Source organism: Eleutherodactylus coqui, chromosome 8 (genome assembly GCF_035609145.1).
Source record: "Eleutherodactylus coqui strain aEleCoq1 chromosome 8, aEleCoq1.hap1, whole genome shotgun sequence".
Lineage (NCBI taxonomy): Eukaryota > Metazoa > Chordata > Amphibia > Anura > Eleutherodactylidae > Eleutherodactylus > Eleutherodactylus coqui.
Window position 1 is genome coordinate 174,684,439 of NC_089844.1, and position 17,693 is coordinate 174,702,131.

At 46.7% G+C, this 17,693-nt stretch overlaps 1 protein-coding gene across 1 annotated transcript; it reads left to right on the forward strand.

Annotated features, from left to right (window-relative positions):
- Window positions 1-300: 300 nt before the first annotated feature.
- LOC136577216 (serine protease 33-like) lies at window positions 301-17,439 on the forward strand. Its single transcript, XM_066577019.1, has 6 exons — window positions 301-405; window positions 6,749-6,959; window positions 7,473-7,744; window positions 15,110-15,279; window positions 15,371-15,407; window positions 17,330-17,439. Exons 1-6 carry the CDS (start codon window positions 324-326, stop codon window positions 17,332-17,334), a joined length of 777 nt encoding a protein of 258 aa, XP_066433116.1. The 5' UTR covers window positions 301-323; the 3' UTR covers window positions 17,335-17,439.
- The last annotated feature ends 254 nt before the right edge of the window (window positions 17,440-17,693 follow it).

Here is a 17,693-nt window from a genome sequence, read left to right on the forward strand (position 1 = left end):
TGAAACAACCCTGGAGGTCTCAAGGACGCACAAAACCATATCTACAAAATCACATTGATATGCAGCTTTCCTGTGTGTTAATGCGAGCCCATTGATTGCACATGCGCACAAGACGGAGCGTGTCACGTATTTTTTAACACAACCCAAATGTGTGCGCAAAATCATTGAAATCGATGAGTTCTATTCTCTGCGTATCACGTGTGCAAAATCTGTGTGCGTAAAGCCCTGACCAGAAGATTCTCCACCAGAACAGGTCGACCCGCATTCTAGGCTCGGGGGAAGGGGGGTGGAATTCAGTAACGCCACGTTACAAGGGACGTCTTATGAGAACATCCATCGCAGAGCGACAAAGCCAAACAGCCATGAAGGGCGTCGGATGTCTCGCCAGCCTCCTGCTGCTGTCCGGTAAGTGGCTCCTACAATCCAATGATCAGTTGCTGTGATTCACCAAAATCCAATTACGAATGCAGGTGAATCGGATCGTGAAACGACAAAACTCTAATCGCACCAATCAATTCACGGATCTTTTGTTGCTCGCTGAAAAGTTAATGGGGGCAAAAACATTTAACGTAAAATATCTGAGCGCAGGCCGCACCCCGATACGGATCTAGTGCGCCAGTAGTAGGATAAAATCTGCCGTGGTCATGTGAAGCCGGACGAAGACCCCGAGTCTCCCACGCTGCGGCCTCATTCACACGAGCACGTCTGATTTTTGTCACTGAAGAACAGACTGACTTCAGTCCGCGCACGTGACCATGTTGTATGCATTGCCCGTGTCCGTTTTTCTCCTTCCATGTGTCATGCTTTTCCCAATGTGTGTGGCCCTTGTTTGCATGAGTAAGCCCTGTTGCGTTAGAGGCACGTTCCCTTGTTTTCCGCGGACGTCCCCCCATTGATCTGCTCCTTTTGTTTTTTGTGACACAAACTCCTCCCACTGCAATCAAAATACTGTAATAAATAACGAGGAGCGGAGCGTCTCCGGCTGCAGGTTGCGGGGTGAGTACTGCAAAAGTTCACCGCTCTTACCATAAGCGCTCCTTCACATGGATGGATGTATTTTTGCGCACGCATCAACACAATGTATTTGCGCAATGAGTGAGCCTTTTTGTGCGCGTATTTTACTGCACTTTTTTCGCACACAGGGCAGGTTTTTGGCACACGGGACGCTACCATGACCGGTTTGAAATGGCCTTTAAGCCTAATAAACTCCAGGTGTTTTCTCCTGCAGAATTGCGCATCCTATTGTGTGTTACAAGCATTTTTGAACCCCCCTTAGAACTCTGTAGGGACCTTTGGTGCGCAAATACACACAAAAGATGAGCGCGAACCCATTAAAATCTATTGGTTCTAGTCTCTCTGTATTGCACAACCAAATTTTGCGCACATCAATGGGCACAAATACGCCAGTATGGAACCGCACATGGAAATTTTTTTCTCACACGATACGCAGTGAACAGAACTCTTTGATTTGAATGGGTTAATTCACACGGTTCTTTTTTGCACACTCATTTCACTCGCAAAAAAAAAAAACATGCTCTATTTTTGTGCACATTTGCCCACAAAAGGTCCCCAAAAGAGTCTGTGGGGACGCACGAATGTGCGCATATGTACACGTGGGTGTGCGCAAAATACTGCGCATATCCGCGAACATCTGAACTCAAAAGGCTAATTAGCCTTTTTAATCAGGGTTGTGGCCTGTCAGATCGCGGTATAATGTAATACTATGGCATTATATCATACTGCAGGAGTGATCAGACTGCCACAAGTTCATGGCCCCTCTGGGGGCTAAATAATAAAGAAATCAGTTTTAATTATTAAAAAAAATAAAAGGTAATAAAAGTAAAAAATAAAAAACCTTTTGCCCTATTTATGATTAAAAAAAACCAAAACATATCTGGCATCGCTGCGTCCATACAAGTCCGATCTACCAAAGTAACGCATTATTTATGTCCTTAGAAAACAAAAATACACAATGTCAGAATTGGGCTTTTTTGGTCCCCCTGTCTCCAAGAAAGAAGCTGAATAAAAAGTGATCAAAAAGTTGTATGTACCCCAAAATGGTGCGAATACACACAACCATGTCAACTGAAAAATAAAGTTATTGCAATCTGAAGATGGTGGCAGAAAATAATTTTTTTCCCCAAAGATATCAAATTTTTTTTTAAAGTAGTGCAGCAAAAAAAAAAGCCCCTGTATATAACTGGTATCGTAGTAATCGTACCGACCCGTAGAATAACGTTACTATGTCAGCTTTGCTGCAGTGTGTGCGCCCCCCCCCCCCCACCCCCAAGATGGTGGAATTACACTTTTTATTTTTCCTTTCACTGCACTTAAAATTTTTTTCAGTTTTTCAGTACATTGTAAATATACAAGCCCTTATACACCGACGTTGAGGGTTAAATAAGAATTATGATTTTTTTTTTAAAGTGGGGAGGAAAAAACGAAAATAAATAAATGAAAAAATAAATGGTGCGTCCTTAAGGGATTTAAAGAGCAGCTGGAGGGATTGGGGGTGTCTGCAGCCAAACTGTGGACTGATCGCTGTGATCTCCGCTTCCGGCCTGATATTCTGTTTTCTAATTTGTGTCTTTATTTGACTTGTCCTAAGTGCTTCCTTAGAAGGAGCGGTACGCCGCCCACCTTGGGAGCCAACTGGTAAAATATGTATTAGTTGGTTGGAGCCCGCGGCTGGAGCAGAGTGTTAACCTTAGTTGATTAATAGAGATGAGCGAGCATACTCGCTAAGGGCAATTACTCGATCAAATATTGTCCTTAACGAGTACCTGCCCTTTCGGAAGAAAAGATTCGGCTGCCTGCGGCGGGCGGGGAGTGGCGGGGGAGAGTGGGGAGGAACGAAGGAGATCTCTCTCTCTCTCTCCCCCCTGCTCACTGCCACAACTCACCTCTCACCCGCGCCGGCAGCCGAACCTTTTTTCCAAGCGGACAGATCCTCGCTAAGGACAATGCTCGATCGAGTAATTGTCCTTAGCGAGTATGCTCGCTCATCTCTATTGATTAATTTAATTAATTTGATTGATTATTAGTTGAATGTGCTTGAGATGGCGTCACGGTCACCACCACACAGCCAGTAAAGAGGTATTCCTATCTCGGCTTTTCGTGGTCAAGATGGGAAATTGTATCCACAGTTACCGACCACCCGGCCAAAAACTACAGAAAAAGCCAAGCGCTTAGTGCAGAGCTGTATCCGTAGCTCTCACTGAAGTGAATGGGAACTGCGAGGAGTTACGGAAACAGCGTAGAGTGCTGTGCGACTCTGTTTCCATAAGACCCATTTAGTTAGCGCTTGGCTCTTTCCAATAGGTGGTCGAAAAAGAGCACCAAGTTTTCCCATCTCAGCTATGAAAAGCTAAGGGAATACCCCTTTAATGGGCTCAAAGATGCAATTGTAATGTCAAGCAGGACACATGAATCATTGGTTGTAAGCCAGAACGCAAGAGCAATTTATTCCCAGGAGAACCAAACTTGGATTACCATCTAAAGGTGTCCATGTGCATTTAATGAAATTCGGCTGGTGCAACCAGCGTGTCATGTGTATGATGGGGTCTTGATTCTTGGACAATGGAAGATGTCAGTAGAAAGAAAGAAATATCCAGTTGCTGGATTTCATAATTCCTGATTAGAGATGAGCGAGCACCCAAATGCTCGGGCCCTCGTTATTCGAGTCTCTCTCTCTCTCTCTCTCTCTCTCTCTGACACGTCACAGCGGGAAGGGGCCAAAAACTGGGGCGGGGTCGAACACGGCTTGATGCTCGCTTGAGTAACGAGCACCATCAAGTTATGCTAATACTCGAACGAGCATCAAGCTCTGACGAGTACGTTCGCTCAACTCTATTCCTGATCCTTAGTTCCTACAGCACTCTGGGGATTAATGTTTCTCCTTGTAGAGAGCACCTTAAGGATGTAGGGAGTGTTATAGGCCTTGCAATGCTTCCTGGGAAAAAACATATGCAAATGAGTGATGGAATAATCCTGCGCAATGTCACTTATTGAACATAAGCCACCACTAGACTCTCTCCCATTAAAGATCAATAGATGCATGGCCAACCCCAGGGTTCATGTGTATGGGAGAAACAAGAGGAATAGCTAGGGTACATTGTAGTAGACATGATTAGTTAGCGTAAAATGTCTATTGATTTGTATAAACTAGAAGTATTAGGCAGCTGTAGTGATTTAACTCTGTAGAGGCTAATGGCTGCATAATTTCATTATGGTAATTGCTGGACAATGGCATGGTGAAAGATGTGTGTTTTATAACTTCAGCCTAATATAAAGCTCCACTGAATAAGGAAAGAGTTAAAGGGGTTGTCCCGCGAAAGCAAGTGGGGTTCAGCACTTCTGTATGGCCATATTAATGCACTTTGTAATATACATCGTGCATTAATTATGAGCCATACAGAAGTTATTCACTTACCTGTTCCGTTGCTAGCGTCCCCATCGCCATGGTGCCGTCTAATTTCAGCGTCTAATCACCCGATTAGACGCGCTTGCGCAGTCCGGTCTTCTCCCTGGTGAATGGGGCCGCTCGTGCCGGAGAGCTGATCCTCGTAGCTCCGCCCCGTCACATGTGCCGATTCCAGCCAATCAGGAGGCTGGAATCGGCAATGGACCGCACAGAGCCCACGGTGCACCATGGGAGAAGACCCGCGGTGCATCGTGGGTGAAGATCCCGGCAGCTATCTTAGTAAGGTAAGGAAGAAGTCGCCGCAGCGCGGGGATTCGGGTAAGTACTAAACTTTTTTTTTTAACACATGCATTGGGTTTGTCTCGCGCCGAACGGGGGGCCTATTGAAAAAAAACAAAAAACGTTTTGGCGCGGGACAACACCTTTAAGGTCACATTCCTATACTGTATTACGTGTATTCATTTTGGGTGTTTTCCCAGCCCTTCCCCCTCCACTTTCAGACAAAGAACTACTTTTGCGGACCGCATGCTGGGAGGACAAAGTCCACACATACACTGGACTTGAGAGAAAGGTGGGGAGGGGGGCGGGGAATTCTATATGGACCAGCAAATAAGAATATGTATACGTTACTGATGTAATCTGTTATACGCCCATAAAGGGCAGGTATTATGTGTTTCAATAAATTAGGGCTCTGGGATTGTAACTCCAGAGAGCTGGTTGAGATTCAAGGCTGATGACTTGTGTCCGATTGGTTTCTTTCATTATGTGTGCACACTATACAATTAGGAAGCTACAGAATACCCTGAAACCTGCTGGAGAAAAATATAATCCAGTACAACATGTAATGTGTATGAGAATGTTGGGAGGAGCATTCATATGTATGTGTACAGGTAGCTTATGTTTGGCTCAGTTGAACCGTAAAAGTCCAAGTGTTCCGACCTCCATGTGGACGCTACGGTATTCCCATATTACAGCCATGAGATCGCGGTGATGTTGCTGCTCGCTCTGTTGCACACCTTCATTCATTTGTATCATTTTAAGGGTTATTTTGCTGCAATAAAATGCTGGCCAAATATAGCGACCATCTGAAGCATTGGATTCCAATGCACTTGTTCAGATGGGCAATTGTTTTGGTGCGTAAAATCGGCCGACCAGAAAAGATACGGTGCACATTCCAGATGGCCGCCTTTACGCTGACGAGAAAAGATAGGTCTGGACCTATTTTTTGCCGGAATATGCCAACTGGTCCCATAGACTCCTATGGAAACCTAAGTGAGCTGCTGCAAAAGGGAGGGAGTTTAGCAGCAGCTCTGCTAAACTTCCTCCCCCTCTCTGCCCCTTGCGAGCTTCTGGCAAACGAAGGGGGTGGGACAGAGCGGGAGATTGGCACACTATCTCTGCTAAACTCCCGCCCTGGCGGCAGGACAGCAAGGGGCGGAGGGCGGGTATTTGACATACTAGCTCCTGCCCCATCCTGCACCCTCCCTTTGCCGGCAGCCAGCAAGAGGCAGAGAGACAGACATGTCAACTTTTGTCATCACACCTGTCTATGTGCTTCCCTTAGGAATAGAATTTACTGTGTGTCAGAGAAACCCTGCTTCTCCCCTTCCTAAGCTCAGAGTTTAGCATCGCAAATAGCTGGCTACCTATTGGCTGTCTGTCATGCCTCCCCTGATTGGTGAGTGAGTCCAGGGCGGGAAACCAAAACACGAGTTTCTATGCAGAGTGGGTGTGTAGGAGAGAAAGTGCGGGAATCAAGGGGGGAAGTGAAGGAGGAGTCAGATGAGAGAGGAGCGTACAGAGAGTTGTGGTCAGAGAGGAGGAGTGTTAGCAAGCCAATGGAGTGAGCAGTATTCTACAAAAGACAGCAAGGGTAGCGAGGTCCCTTTCTGCTCCCTTGTCAACTCTGTAGTGAGGAGATCCAAGATGGAGGCCAGCATTCCACAAAACAGTGAGTTTAACTACCTGATGAAATCAAAACCAGGATTGGTCTAGGGGCCATCTTTAACTTGCATCCCACACCTGTATCTTTCATGGCCAGTAAAACCCACCAGCTAACTAATACAGCGGGGAGATCTTTACTGAGAAATAGTACAGGGCGTGGTGAAGGTGTGTCAGCGTGTCAAACTATTGGTTTATGTTTGTTATATATGCTGTGTAGTATGTTTGTGTGATCAGCTTGACAAAGACTACTATGTCAGTCGAAACGTTGGGGTTTCTATTTTGTGGATCATGAATAAAGATGCTCTTTTAAAGCACTAAGAACAACTCTCGAAGTCGTGCTGCTGTTTAAGAACCTTTCTAAATGTTTCATTATGTTTCCAGTTTACATGACTCCGGTAATGTCCAACTTCACCACACCTGCCCAACCAGCATGTGGAGACCCAGTGTTCGGTCAACGAATTGTGGGTGGCACAGATGCAATTGAAGGAGCATGGCCATGGCAAATCGGTCTGCATTACCAAGATGCACTCATCTGCGGTGGGTCCTTGATCTCCCACCAGTGGGTGCTCACTGCCGCACATTGCTTTGTATGGTAAGTTAGAATACTATGCCCTGGTCTACCCTGAAGTCATGCATAGGCTAGACCAGTAAGCTCAGTATGGGCAGTCATGTTGGGCTAGAAAAGTGGACCACGATGCCATTTTCTGGAACTGCTGGACATGAAGCGGAGGACAATATTATAATTGGGATGGAGGTAATGGTAGGAAAGGTGGCAACCATGGCTCTGAGCCTTCTTTGCCTTAGTGGTAAGGGGGTGTATCGATCTCTTGGTGTAGCGGGTTATTAATTTTGTGTACTTAGTGGTGAGACAGGAGGTTGCACATTGTACTCATATCTGAGCTGTTAGTGGAAGATATTAATTTTAATGGGCACAAAGATGGTCTATTGGCTTAACGTGTCTACTTGGGTGACCTCACTGGCCATGACTATATCCTAAGGTCCAGCTTGGGACCCCAGAGAAATCTCAGTTCCTGCTGCTATAACATTGTGGAATGTGGAAATGCTCATCATCATAGTGTAACATGGTGTTTGGTTCACTTCTTAGGTCTAAAGATCCTTCAGACTACTGGATTACACTTGGCGAGTACCAGCTGCCGATTAACAGTTCTCACAAGGTGGTGACCACCGTACAAAGTATTATAGTGAACTCCCTGTTTAATGGAACTGGCACCCCGGGGGACATCGCCCTGGTCAAACTGTCCAGACATATTACTTATACTGAGTACATCCTGCCAGTGTGCATCCCAACGCCATCTATGAATTTCTCTGCTGGCACTAACTGTTGGTTAACTGGATGGGGCAGTATAGAAAATGATGGTAAGAAAACTCAGGAGATGCACAGCTAGCAGCATAGCTGTAGGGATCACAGCTGTGCGCATTACAACCAGGTCTCAAAACCTGGGGAGACCAATGGGCATTCCTTGCCATGCTAAAACTGTGGGTACTGTGAGGGATTAGCGTTAGGATCGGTAGCAACCTGGGCATAAGCAGTCAGAGACAGTGACACATAGGATAAAGTCTTTAGTCCAGGCTTTGCCTGGGTTTATTTCCAAGCAAACAAAAGCAAAATACAGGCCTTAACATCAGGCAAACATAACGTAAATCCTGCTCATCTGAGCACTTACTATACATGTAGCGTCCCTGTCTACACACTGGTAACCAAATAGCTCCTGCACACAGCCAGCCAGGACTCTCAGACCTGCACAGGTCTCAGCTCTCCTCTTGGCCCTGTAGGCCCAGGCTTTATAAGGCCTGGTACCAGCCCCACCTGGTACGTGGGAGTGACCATCCCACCCTTCACTTTGGTCACTCCAGGAAAAGCCGGCCCGGATTATGTGGCTTGGAGCCACTTACATACTACAGCGTGTTAGTGGCTTAATGCTACTAACACTATACTGCCGGCTTCCTCCACCGAGCCCAGGCTGCTCGGTGGCACACATCTGCCCAAGCGCTCCCCAAGGCAGCATAGGAGAGCATCCTAGGCGACACATACCTGCCCTCCAGCACTTTGCCGGTCACCGTCTCACATACCCTCCCCCTCTGTTCGAGCCTGTGGGGTCGGACACCTTTCGCCGTCATGCAATGCATCCTTGATAAGGCATCGGCATTGCCCTGTAGCTTTCCGGCCCTGTGCTCTACCGAAAAGCTAAAATTTTGAAGGGTCAGGAACCATCTAGTGACTCTGGCATTTCTTTCTTTTGCCTGTGACATCCAGGTTAAGGGGGAGTGGTCTGTGATCAGCCTGAAGTGCCTACCTAGCAGGTAGTATTTTAGGGATTCCAGAGCCCACTTGATGGCTAGGCACTCCCGCTCAACGATCCTGTAATTTTTTTCCGGTGGCGTGAGCTTCCTGCTCAGATAAATTACGGATGTTCCTCTCCCTCTACTTCTTGGGACAGAACTGCTCCCAGTCCCACATCGGACGCGTCTGTTTGGACAATAAATTTCCTTTTAAAATTGGGTGTGACTAACACTGGACGTCTACAGAGGGCCCATTTTAATTCTTGGAACGCCTTTTCTGCGTCAGGGTTCCACTTGACCATGACTGACTTACTGTTCTTGGTCAAGTCTGTTAGAGGCGCTGCTTAGAGGCGCTGCTATGCTAGCAAAGTTTTGCACGAACCGCCTATAGTACCCTACAATGCCTAAAAAGGCTCTCACCTGCTTTTTAGTTGTGGGTTGTGGCCAGTTCTGAATGGCTTCAACTTTATTGACTTGGGGTTTTATAATACCCCTACCTATTATATACCCCAGGTATCGTGCTTCTTCAAGACCCAGGGCGCACTTCTTTGGGTTTGCTGTGAGCCCTGCTTTTCTAAGGGAGTTCAGTACTGCCTGTACCTTGGGTAGATGGCTGTCCCAGTCTTTGCTAAAGATGATGATATCATCTAAATATGCTGACGCATATTGATGATGGGGTTTGAGTATGATATCCATCAATCTTTGGAAGGTTGCTGGGGCTCCATGCAAACCGAAGGGTAGGCAGATGTACTGAAACAACCCTTCTGGTGTGGCAAACGCAGTCTTTTCTTTCGCGCTCTCTGTAAGGGGAACCTGCCAGTAGCCTTTAGTAAGGTCGAGAGTGGAAAAGTACCTAGCATGACCCAGTCTCTCAATTAACTCGTCCACTCTCGGCATTGGGTATGCGTCAAATTTTGACACATCATTTAGCTTCCGGAAGTCGTTACAGAAGCGCAGAGAGCCATCAGGTTTTGGTATCAGCACGATAGGGCTGGACCATTCGCTTTTCGACTCCTCAATTACTCCGAGGTCTAGCATTTTCTTTTTTTTTTATCATTTAATTTTTTATTGGCAGCATAAAGGTAAGAGTAACATACATTTTACAATATAATAGAATACTGTATATCTGGAACATTTTTCATCATAACGTAGGTAGCTTATTATTCATAGCTGAAGTCTTGTATGTTCACTTTATTAACTTAGGAATATTTTTTTTTAATTTTGTTTAAGCAAATAGTAGCAATGGTAGAAATGTAATAAACAGCGGTCTCTTAACTGCATAGAGACTGAAGTAGAAAGTAAACACTGTGGGGGTTTATAACGGTTTAGAGAGGGAAACACATAACAGAGAGAAGACATCATGCCGAGTGGTTTTTAAGCCACAGATTCCATACCAAGTCGTATTTTACTATGGAGTTGTTTCTGAGGGCCAGAACTCTTTCGTAAATACTGTGTTCAGAAACCAGGTGGACTAGGTCTTTAATTGTTGGGGTTTCGTTTGACCTCCAACGTCTAGCTATAAGCAGTTTTGCTGCTAAAAGAATGTGGGTCACTAATTGCCTAACTGGGGGTCTAAGATGTGTTAATTTTAGGAGCAAGAGAGCCGTACCTGGGAGTTTTGGAATATTTAATTCTGTAGTGTTTTTGAGTAGGTTGAAGACATCTCTCCAGAAGGGGGAGATCCGGGGGCATAGCCAGAATATATGTAGGAGAGAACCCTCTTCCCCGCAGTCCCTCCAGCATAGTGCCTCTTTAGATAGGCGAAGGGTTTTAAGTTTAAGTGGTGTAAAGTACCATCTTGTTGTTAGCTTTATGTGTGTTTCCAACATGTTTGCCCCCATGGTCGCCCTATTTGCCCATCTAAAGGCGTCTTTCCAGTCATCAACTGGTATTTTGGTTCCCAGATCCTTCTCCCAACTCAAAAGATGGCATTTCTTTCCCGATTTTAAGTTTCCCACCTGGTGGTCATGGAAGAATCTGGTTATTGAGGTGTTTGTTTGCCAGGAGCATTCAAGGCCTCTGAAAATCGCCCAGGGCACAGCTAGGTTATGAATTTGGTATGTTTGAAGGAATGTCTTTATTTGGAGGTCTAGCATTTTCTTGACCTCCTCTGAGATGGCTTGTCTGCGGGCTTCTGGAACCCTGTACGGTTTCAACTGAACCTTTACCCCTGGTTCAGTTATAATGTCGTGTTTTATGACTGCAGTACGCCTTGGTATATCAGAGAACACATCTGAATTACGTTGTATAAATTCCCTCGCCTCTTGTTGTTGGGATTTGGACAGGGACCCTGATACACACACCTCTGGGACCCCACCATGGGGGGTGCTCACTGCAGTCAGGGCTTCTCTGTCCTTCCATGGCTTAATTAGGTTTACATGGTACAACTGTTCTGGCTTCCGCCTACCTGGCTGGTACACCTTGTAGTTTACCTCTCCGACTTTCTCGATTATTTCATAGGGCCCTTGCCATTTTGCTAGGAATTTACTTTCTAGGGTGGGCACCAACACTAGTACCCGATCCCCAGGGTTGAAGGTTCTCACCTTGGCGGACCTGTTATATACCCGACTTTGGGCTTCTTGAGCCTGCTGTAAGTGTTCTCTAACAATGGGCATGACTGCCGCAATTCGATGTTGCATGAGGGAGATGTGTTCAATAACACTCCTGTAGGGGGTGGACTCGTGCTCCCAGGTCTCCTTAGCTACATCAAGGAGCCCTCGGGGATGTCTACCATACACTAATTCAAAGGGAGAGAACCCAGTGGAGGATTGTGGGACTTCACGGATTGAGAACATTAAATATGGCAGCAGACAGTCCCAGTCCTTCCCATCCTTATTGACTACCTTTTTTAGCATGCTTTTTAGGGTCTTATTAAATCTCTCTGTGGGTGGTACACCGACGTCCGTAAGTGCTTAATATTCAGCAGCTTACACAATTCCTTCATGACCTTTGACATAAAGGGGGTTCCTTGGTCCGTCAGGATCTCTTTTGGTATGCCCGTGCGGGAGAACATGTGAAGTAGTTCCTTTGCAATACCCTTGGATGATGTATTGCGTAAAGGAATGGCTTCGGGGTAACGGGTGGCATAGTCTACAACCACTAATATATGTTGTTGACCCCGGGCAGACTTTACCAAGGGCCCAACTAGGTCCATAGCGATCCGCTCAAACGGCACCTCTATGATGGGCAAGGGCACTAAGGGGCTCCGGTAATGGGGCATAGGAGCTGTTATTTGACACTCCGGGCACGACTCACAGTAACGTTTTACATCACCATGTACCCCAGGCCAAAAAAAACGCTGAAGGATGCGTTTCCTAGTCTTTTCGCTCCCGAGATGACCTCCCAGCACATGCTTGTGCGCCAGGTCTAAGACCATCCTACGATAGGACTGAGGTACCACCAGCTGTTCCACAACCTCCCCTCGGACCTTGTCAACCTGATACAACAATTCTTGGTTGACTGCAAGGTGTGGAAACACAGTATCAGCCCCTGGGAATTGAGGCTCCCCATTTATCACTTTAACATTTTCCCTAGCTTTTACTAAGGTGGGGTCTCGGAGCTGCTCAGTTCCGAAATTGGCACGTGAGACCTCTAAGTCAGGCATAGCAACTACTTCATCCTGTACCTCCGTCTCACCCGCCAATACTGTTAAGGGAAAGTTATCCCCATTCTCTTGGGTCACCCCTACTGCTGGAACCGTACCCTCAGGGTCAAACGGTTCTGGACACACATCATACACATTTGCATTATCATGAGCCTTATTTGCAGACGACCCTCGGTGTCGCCACAAGTCCCAAAATAGGGGAAAGTCTCTCCTGAGGATCACGGTGTGCATTAAGGATTTTACGACGCCCACCTCATGGGTGGCAAGTCCACACGGAGTATCAAGTCGTACAAGGGCAATAGGATACTCCTTGGTGTCCCCATGCACACAAACAACCCCCATGCGATGGCTGGTGAAGGTTGTGGGATCGGCCAGGCTGGAGTGCACCAGCGTAACCAAGCTCCCTGAGTCCAGTAGAGCTGTCACCACAAAGTCATTCACCTTAAGGTGACATAATGGTCGATCAGTCTCTGACGCAGTCTCTGCAGAACACACTGGCCGTGTGAACATCGACCTCCGCCGGGCAGAGTCACAGTCCATTGGTTCCACGGTAAGTGGACAGTTGGCAGCAAGATGCCCGGGCTCATGACAGCGCCAACATCGTATGGAGGCCCGGTCTCCTTGGGGTTCTACCCGGGACCCGAATGTCCATTTGGGGCTCCTCCTCTGCCCCAAACGATCCCCCTCTTAGCCGCCTCCCCTTGGGACACTTTTGACATAAAGTCTTTAGTCCAGGCTTTGCCTGGGTTTATTTCCAAGCAAACAAAGGAAAATACAGGCCTTAACATCAGGCAAACATAACGTAAATCCTGCTCATCTGAGCACTTACTATACATGTAGTGTCCCTGTCTACACACTGGTAACCAAATAGCTCCTGCACACAGCCAGCCAGGACTCTCAGACCTGCAAAGGTCTCAGCTCTCCTCCTGGCCCTGTAGGCCCAGGCTTTATAAGGCCTGGTACCAGCCCCACCTGGTACGTGGGAGTGACCATCCCACCCTTCACTTTGGTCACTCCAGGAAAAGCCGGCCCGGATTATGTGGCTTGGAGCCACTTACATACTACAGCGTGTTAGTGGCTTAATGCTACTAACACTATACTGCCGGCTTCCTCCACCGAGCCCAGGCTGCTCGGTGGCACGCATCTGCCCAAGCGCTCCCCAAGGCAGCATAGGAGAGCATCCTAGGTGACACATACCTGCCCTCCAGCACCTTGCCGGTCACCGTCTCACAGTACCTATTACTGTGAGGCACAAATAAGTGAATGTTCATGCAGATTTATTTGCTACAATGCGCTTTTACACGTAGCGATTTATCATGCAAATGACGTCAATATTCGCTCATCCAGCCTGCTAATGCAGGCAGATAAATAGTTCGCTTGTTCACTCGTTCTCATTTACTGATGCAGTGAATGTGACCGATTGATGGTTAAACCGAGCGATTAGCTAATGAGCCAACAATGATTCTCATGCATGCATAAAATGAACGATAAGCAAACAAATTATTGTTCATCGTTTGATCGTTATCCGTGTTTGAATATTCACTCACCCGTGTGAAGCTCCATGCTGCTCTTGTGAGATTACTGGTAGCCATCCTGGGGATATAGGAAATTCTAGCTGTGCCATCAAGGAGAAAGCAGGAGAGGTTGCAGACGAATGACAGCACTGTGTGCTGCTCAGCTTCAATGAGAGTGGGCAGAAACCAAAGTAGTACAGCGTGGTTTGTTGCGGCCGTGCGGCATGGTTTGGTGCAACCATGCAAGTTGCAGAGTCAGTTGGATAAGAGGATGGACTGGTATCACACATGGTCAAGAGTATGCCACCTGCCAACGTATATAAGTGAGGCCAACCTTGGGAAATACGATACACATGCAGTGGGACTGTGATATTTTATGGGCTTGGATACGAGTGAAGAGCTGGGACTAAGCTAGTTAATGAGAATCAAGCCTGGAATTTTGGGGCAGTGGTGTGTGAGAGCTGATATAGGTCTACAGGGCGCGGAAAGAAGATTTGTGACGTACCAACTATGCATTTAAGGCACCACAATTGCTCTGATATGATGTTGTATCAGTGCAGGAGGCCACCTGATGCTGGATAAAGAGTGTGAAAAAAAGGGAGTCGTGACAAATCCTTAGGTAAACTGTAGATGTTTAGAACTTCTGGCAACTCAGTGTAGACGCAACCGCTATGTGGTGGGAAGAGGTCTGTATTGCATGAAGTAGAATTTGATAGTGGCCAATGGCTGGTAAAGTATACAGGTGACTCGCTTTATCCAGGGTTCGTGTACAGGGTATCTACTGCCCTGTGTTGAGAGTGACATTACCGAAGGTTATTATGAAACGTTTGAAGTACAGTGATCTGCTATAGAGACACAAAGAAAAGTTAAGAAAAGTTTTTTTATAAATACTGCCTCCGTCTGTCTTTGCCGGGCCATCCTGAACCTGGGTACGTACCACCTGCCCATTATAGGTATGTCAGTTCTGATGTGTATATATATATTTTTTAAGGGCTGTGAGGTGACATTGTATTGGATTTGGGGTGGGGTTAAGGGCAAGTTGAACTTTTGCATCGTGACCCACGAGACTTGTGCTATTCCCACCCCCCTTTCCCGCATAGCATTCTAAGCCAATTATGTCATACTTTCCTGAGCCACGACCAAATCCAACCTGACCTATCATATGTGATACTATCACAGAGATCCACACAACACTACAACCTTCATCATATGTCCACCGAAAAAAAATTCGAACTATGGCTCTTGACTTCTTGATGATTTCTGGTACTAGGTCATTGTTACCATATTTTGTACTGCAAGCTTTGATAACTCCTCTCTTCACAGTGCCTCTTCCGTACCCGCAGACTCTCCAGCAGGTCATGGTGCCACTTATCAGCAATAGTGCCTGTGATGAGATGTATCACATCAACACCAATGTTCCTGCCAACCAACAGATAGTTCCAAGTGACCAGATCTGTGCCGGGTACGCGGACGGACAAAAAGACTCCTGCCAGGTGGCTGATCGTTTCTTTGTTGTTTGGAGGGGGAATTAGAGGTTATATTCTTACTTGTCTCTTATCTTATTGTGTTGTACTCCTTTTGCAGTGTCTGAGGAGCGGGCCCACAGCCGAGGAGATAGGAGGTAGATTGAGGCTTTGTCATGGGGCTCTACCATCTCCTTTCCTGGGGGTAGCACAGGACCTGACCAACCCAGCATGCAGTTTACCTTAGGTCCTTGTCAGTCGTGACCCACCATTCCGTCCTCAAGAATCCAGAAGTTGGAAATAAGTAGTCTACACACAGGGATAACTTTATGAGCAAAACAGGGAGCAGTTGGTAGAGCTCGTTTACTTGAAATAAAGGTTACAGTCCAAAACTTTACATACGCCAGCAGGACATCGGTGCAGGTGTAGTGGCCCAGTAGATCTATTTCTGGCGCCTTCCATAATGTCATACATGTAATGTCTTTTGAAGGTGCGCTGTGCAAATTATCTAGTCATTCTGTATGTGTATTGTACAGCTGCAGCAAATGAGGAGTTAAGTGTTTGCATGAGCCTGGGAGATGCTTGCAATGTAACAATGTTTGGCTGGTCACGTGGTATGAATGAGGATATAAATAGGAGTGTGTCAGAGCGGAAAAGGGTCTTTCCTTTTTTCTGGGTTCCTGTGAAAGACTGCCAGCCACATGGCGGTACCTTCAACTCCCATTTTGTGAAGAATAAAGGAAGAAGAGTGGTTTCTGATCTTCTGTGTGCCAGTGACCGTGGAGGAGTGAGAGCCTCAAAAGAGGGAGAGCGTGAGCATGCTGGTGGTGAGTGAAGGCCCAGCCCGTGTGCAGTGGTACTCTAATGTTGTGTTTCTACGCCGCCGTCCTGTGCCTTGGGATCACCACGTAGAGGTACTACAATTCTGCTGTCCTACATGGTCGTCCTGTGCCCTGGGATCACCATGTAGAGGTGCTAAAGAAAATTCTTGTTGTCCTGCACATGTGTTCCATGTAATTTGTACCTTTCACCCAGTGTTTGATAAGAAGTAAAGTTTTGCCAGGCTCTGATACTTCCCGGGGACTTGGTTATCGGAACAATTATGTCACATGTGACAACCCCTATACCTGTTTGTTGGGCATCCCTCTCCAAGGGTCTCTGGGAGAGGCCCAGCGTTGACCTGGCTGAGGCTACGTGTATCCCTCTAGGAGGGAGCGTGGTAAGTGCCGCTGTGACAAGCAACCATCTTACTCTCCTAGCTCCTCAACGTACGCCCTGTGTCTGGGGTCACACTATGGGACGCTGCACAGACACAATAGTGGTGTGACAGGGAGAATTTACAGTATGACAGACAAGTCCACAGTCCTAGTTATCTGCGGGGTTCTGTTCCTGGCAGCTCTCTTTCTCTCTCCAGCTCTCTACCGGTCAACATTCCCATTTTGGAAGTAGCACTCAGCGCTGCATGGCGACTCCTTTCAATCTCAGTCCTCCATATTAATAGCAAGAAGGCCTGGGTGAATAGGGCCCAGGGCATACATCAGGCCATCGCTCAGGGTTTTCCATCTTGTACGCACACAGGCCGATCCATGTCTGTGTGGATCCCTTGCTAACTTGCAGGCTTGTCAGACAAGCTCCCAACTCCCAACTCTGCACCTTGCACTGACTTTTGTAAGAAGAGAAAAACCTCTCTCTACACCTTGCATGCACATATATAAAACATTATCACGTGAAACACAACTACATACATTTTCCAGACATAACCCAGATATTAAGCCATTCAGTGCTGCAGAGGTGCAATACACATCACAAATGCATAGACATAGAAGACACTGACAACACAAATGCACAAGACAAACACATTCATACTTATGGAGGGGCCCCGTTAACTCCGGGCCACTACACTATTGTGAACTTTACTTATGTCTTGTGTATGTGATATATTCTGTGCCCTTTTTGGCTTTGGGTAGCCTCTAACCATGACCATATATCTCGGCTTCCACAATTGGAGCACAGTAGATATAATTAATGTTTACTATTTTTATGATCCTGTTATTTAGCAGACTATCATTATGTATTTTAGGGTGACTCGGGGGGACCCCTGGTCTGTAATATCGATGAAATTTGGTATCAAGTTGGCATTATAAGTTGGGGGGATGATTGTGCCTTTCCTAATCGTCCAGGAGTTTACACCTACGTCCCTGATTACCTCAACTGGACCTCCTCATATGGAGCCACACTCATGTCCTCATCTCCTGCGTTTACTGCTTCAGCATTATTACTGTCCCTCTGTCTCTTGGTGCACACTTGATGATAATTGGACGGCTCAACAGAGTCAAAAAACCAGGGGTATACTCATAACTTTGATGGATGGAATGCTTTATGTCGGACTTGGTGAGGACCCAAAATTATAGTGGTGATTGGATTGTTGGAACTGGTGACACTTC

Bases quoted from the DNA above. Each gene is read 5' to 3' on its own strand.
- LOC136577216 (XM_066577019.1), top strand. From the start codon at position 324: ATGAGAACATCCATCGCAGAGCGACAAAGCCAAACAGCCATGAAGGGC. The intron at 406-6,748 runs GTAAGTGGCTCC...TTATGTTTCCAG, and splicing joins CAGCCTCCTGCTGCTGTCCG to TTTACATGACTCCGGTAATG. The intron at 6,960-7,472 runs GTAAGTTAGAAT...TTCACTTCTTAG, and splicing joins GCCGCACATTGCTTTGTATG to GTCTAAAGATCCTTCAGACT.